The following is a 3,817-nucleotide window of genomic DNA, read 5'->3' on the forward strand; positions in this document are numbered from 1 at the left end:
AACCACAAAACCCAAAAACCAGTGCAGATTGCTACCACTTCTGGCAAGCCATTCAAGAAAATTTCGCTAACATTTTCTTCACCTTTGCCACTGTAATTTGTCTCACTCTGGAAAATCCCAGTTTTGTATCCCCTGGTTGCACTCTCATTATTTCTGAAAAGCTTKAACAGACTGGACTCCCAGCTCAGGGCTGCTCTGCTGAGGTTTGAGGGTTTCTCCAATGCTGTCCAGGCTTGGCCAGCCAGGAATTSTCACAGGGACTGTCCTCCTGTCCCAGAGCAGTCCTGTACTTTGGTACCACATCCATGCTATCTGACTAAAGCYTTTTACATGGATTTATTTTGAATTTATTCATGAATGTATTTTTTCAATACAGTCACTTATTTCACCTCAGGTAGGCTGATTGCATTCTTARTTTGAAAGATCAGTAAAAGAACTGAAAAAGCTTGAGGTGTCTTAGTCACCAGTTTCCCTTCTCCCAAAACAAAAGGAAAAAGATCTTCAACTTTTTTTTTCTAGAACAAAGAGTATGGTGAAATAACTTGGTTGAAAACTGAGGGCTGGTAAAGTTTCAATGGAGAAAAAAAGGCTCTAAATACTGCTAGAAAGGGCAGGTATCACTGAAGTTAGAGGCACTGTGGATCCTTTATCAGTGGAGTCCTTAAATTAAGATYATTATTCCAGTGTTATGCTGGAACAGATGCACTTGTTGCCTTTGTGCTGAAAAAATGCTTTGGTTTCTCAGCTTCTGTTATACAGAAAGTGAGAGCAGCCACTCACTGCAGGCTCTTTTGGCTTTAAAAACCCATGAATCAGTTCAGTGGCTGTTTGTCCCTGTGTTGAGTTTTGTACTCCCTGCAGGGCACCTCCCGTTCAGCTTTTTGTCACACCCCATGGGGTTTTTGGGAGCCAGCAGCTGTCTGAACTTTTCCATTTTGCCCTGTTTTTCTCTGCACAGGGGGTTATGAGTATCCTTCTCCTCCACCTTACTCCTACCGAGAAACCACCACCATCGAGCAGCCGGGTGAGTCTGGGACTGCACTTCTGACAGCACTGCATGCCAACARCACTGAAAAGGGTTTAGATTTGAAATGGTTTTAGTTTTAAAATCAACAGACAAGATGGGATTTTTCTGACCCAATCACCATTTCATAAGCTGGAAAATTTCCACAGAAATCTCAGAAGATAAACAGACTCAAATTTGGTTTTCCAACGTTAGACAATCTACACAAGCACCCATTAAAACAAAACAAAACAAAACAAAACAAAACAAAACAAAACAAAACAAAACAAAACAAAACAAAACAAAACAAATAAGCCAGAAGCCAAGGCTTTCAGAACAAATCATTTTAAGGCCAGTGTTCTTCTTCTTGTCACCTTCATGGAAGTGGAGAAGCTTAAAGGACATGCGGAGGAAATATTTCAAAAAACAGTCAATAACATCTTGTACWGGAGGAAAGGAGACATATACATTCTTAAAAATTCCTAAAAACACTTAACTCAGACATGCTACATCCTGTCTATCCAATGGATATCTTCCCACTCCTCAAGTTTTGCCTCAGGCGGTGTGAAATTGTACCCTAAACTTGTTTTAGGATCCTTAAAATGGTATTCTTTTACTGAAAACATTTCTGAAAAAACATCCTTCATGTACCTACAAAGGGCATGTCAGTCAAGCCTAGACTGAAAAAACACGAGCTAGAGATGAACTGGGGAGAGCACCAACAGCTGTTTGATGGCACTTCTGTGTCAGAATCACTGCTCTGATGAATTTCTTGTAAGTATTGAAAAGTTGATCCTGAAAGTTCCTCTATATCCTTCAAATCTCTTCTTCAGGGAGAACAGGCTTTTCCCTATTATTTTAAAAATCAGAGGATAAATTCTCAATGTCAGAGCACATCCACCAGCGGGTGGTGGGGACTGTCTTGCTCTGGGGATTATCCCACAGACAATTCCCTGTGTCTGTCCTTATCCAAACAAACACTGGCTGCTTTTGGAAGGAACATTTTGGGATACAGAACAAGCAGCACAGTGAAAATGCACCTGAAATCAGCAATAATGACATGAATGCCTATGTTAAGAACCCACATTCTCCCCCATTTTATAACTTGTAAAATATTTCCTATGCTTCTAATGTGTTTTTTTCCCCTCTCCTGTTGCACTCAGTTTATTTGGTGTCCCAGCCCCCCATCATCGTGGCGGGGATTTTCTCCAGCAAACCAACATCCACCATCTGCCCTTCCTGCCGCCAGCACATCACCACCCAGGTCACCTACAGGCTGGGCAAGCTCTCCTACCTCCTGTGCACCAGCCTGTGCATGGTCGGGTAAGTTTGCATGGGCATTTTGCAGATTTAGCACAGCAGAAGGTTAAAAATGAGTAATTAAAAATCAAAGTGCTAGCTAGTATTCATACAGACAGTTTGCCCTTCTCCACTCGATAAGGAGCCATCCTGTCCTTTCTAGATACAGCCATCATGGCTACAGGGGATGCAAACTTGCTAAATTTAACCCAGACTGTTTCACTCTTCATAAGACAAGCAGAAATTAGTACAACGTTGTCTACTTCCCAACTGTAATTTAGAATCAGGCTCAGAAACAGACTCATGCATAAGACGTCAGCAGCGAGGAAGATTAATTTTTTGGAAGAGACTTTAAACATTCATAGTCTTGGGAAGGAACTGGATTCATGCAGGAAAAATACAGCACAAGGGAGGGAAAAACCACAGATGTGGCCAGCAGCAAGGAAAAGCAGTAAATATTCTGTGCATGTCCATCTCCCCTCTGGCTGCAGGTGCTGCTTCGGRTGCTGCTTCGTGCCTCTCTTTGTGAAGGTCTTCAAGGACGCAGACCATTACTGCCCSTGCTGCCAGTTCCACATTTATAGATACAAAAGACTATAGAAACTMACTTTATGCAACCAGATGATAGAAAGCCTCCATTTCCTAATGGCATAAGATTCTGCACACAAAACTACTGCTTGGAAAGCCACAGGAGCGTGCTGAGGTTCTGCAGCTCCCATGCTGGTGAACCCACCTGGTAAACTGCAGTCCATGGTTGGACTGGCTTTAAAACAAAAAAACACTTCAAGAAATATTTGCACTGTCAGTTTATTTCTATCTGCTTTGCTGCCCTGTGCTGCGAAGTTTCCAGCTGGTGAATACTTCAGCTCCTCTCAAACCTGCACCCAGCTGGGACAGCGACTCCTCTGGACCTTTCAGCCCACCTCTAACCAAGTTTTGGACGTGGATGYTTCAGAGAAACTCTCACCCTCCCTGCACTAGAACTGCCTGGTCAGGATTTAATTTCTCTCTGCTCTTTCTCCTACAGGACCTACCCCTGCAGGGCTGTGGGTGGTACAGTGTAGCTGATTATTTATTAACTAAACACTAAGTTATGAGACTGTCTTTACTCTGTTATAGATGAGGCAAGGAAATAAAGCTGTTACTGTTCACAAAGCTGATAAAACATCTGCYGTGTGCATTGCCTCTGTGACCCCCTTGCACCCAGAGCAGAGATGCAGGGCACTGGAACACCCCCCTTACATGAACAGGTTACAATCCAAAAGGGAAGAAAAATAAAGAAGAAAAATCAGCAAACACAGTTGAAAAAAGTCACCACAACCTCAACGTAAGGCCTTTATTTTACCTCTTGGCCGTCTCACTGCAGTGCATCATCTCCCAAGCCAGGACTTTTTAGACTTTACCTTTCACTTTTCTTATGAAATCAAATATCTGCCATTACAAAGCCCAGGAGGTGCCCAGAGCAGCTTATTGCTGGCTGGAAAACAGAGGAAGAGAAGAAACCCCTGTATTTCC

At 42.8% G+C, this 3,817-nt stretch overlaps 1 protein-coding gene across 1 annotated transcript in view; it reads left to right on the forward strand.

The window, feature by feature from the left end:
- LOC130574202 (cell death-inducing p53-target protein 1-like) overlaps positions 1-3,478 on the forward strand; it is a 10,920-nt gene extending 7,442 nt beyond the window's left edge. The window contains exons 3-5 of the mRNA XM_057367267.1: positions 959-1,024; positions 2,167-2,326; positions 2,794-3,478. Of these exons, the coding sequence (XP_057223250.1) occupies positions 959-1,024; positions 2,167-2,326; positions 2,794-2,902 (335 nt within the window). The 3' untranslated portion in view covers positions 2,903-3,478. The remainder of the gene's footprint in view (positions 1-958; positions 1,025-2,166; positions 2,327-2,793) is intronic.
- The last annotated feature ends 339 nt before the right edge of the window (positions 3,479-3,817 follow it).

This window comes from Malurus melanocephalus, unplaced genomic scaffold, assembly GCF_030028575.1.
Source record: "Malurus melanocephalus ecotype Western Australia unplaced genomic scaffold, MMel_1.1 scaffold_77, whole genome shotgun sequence".
In the NCBI taxonomy this organism is placed as follows: domain Eukaryota; kingdom Metazoa; phylum Chordata; class Aves; order Passeriformes; family Maluridae; genus Malurus; species Malurus melanocephalus.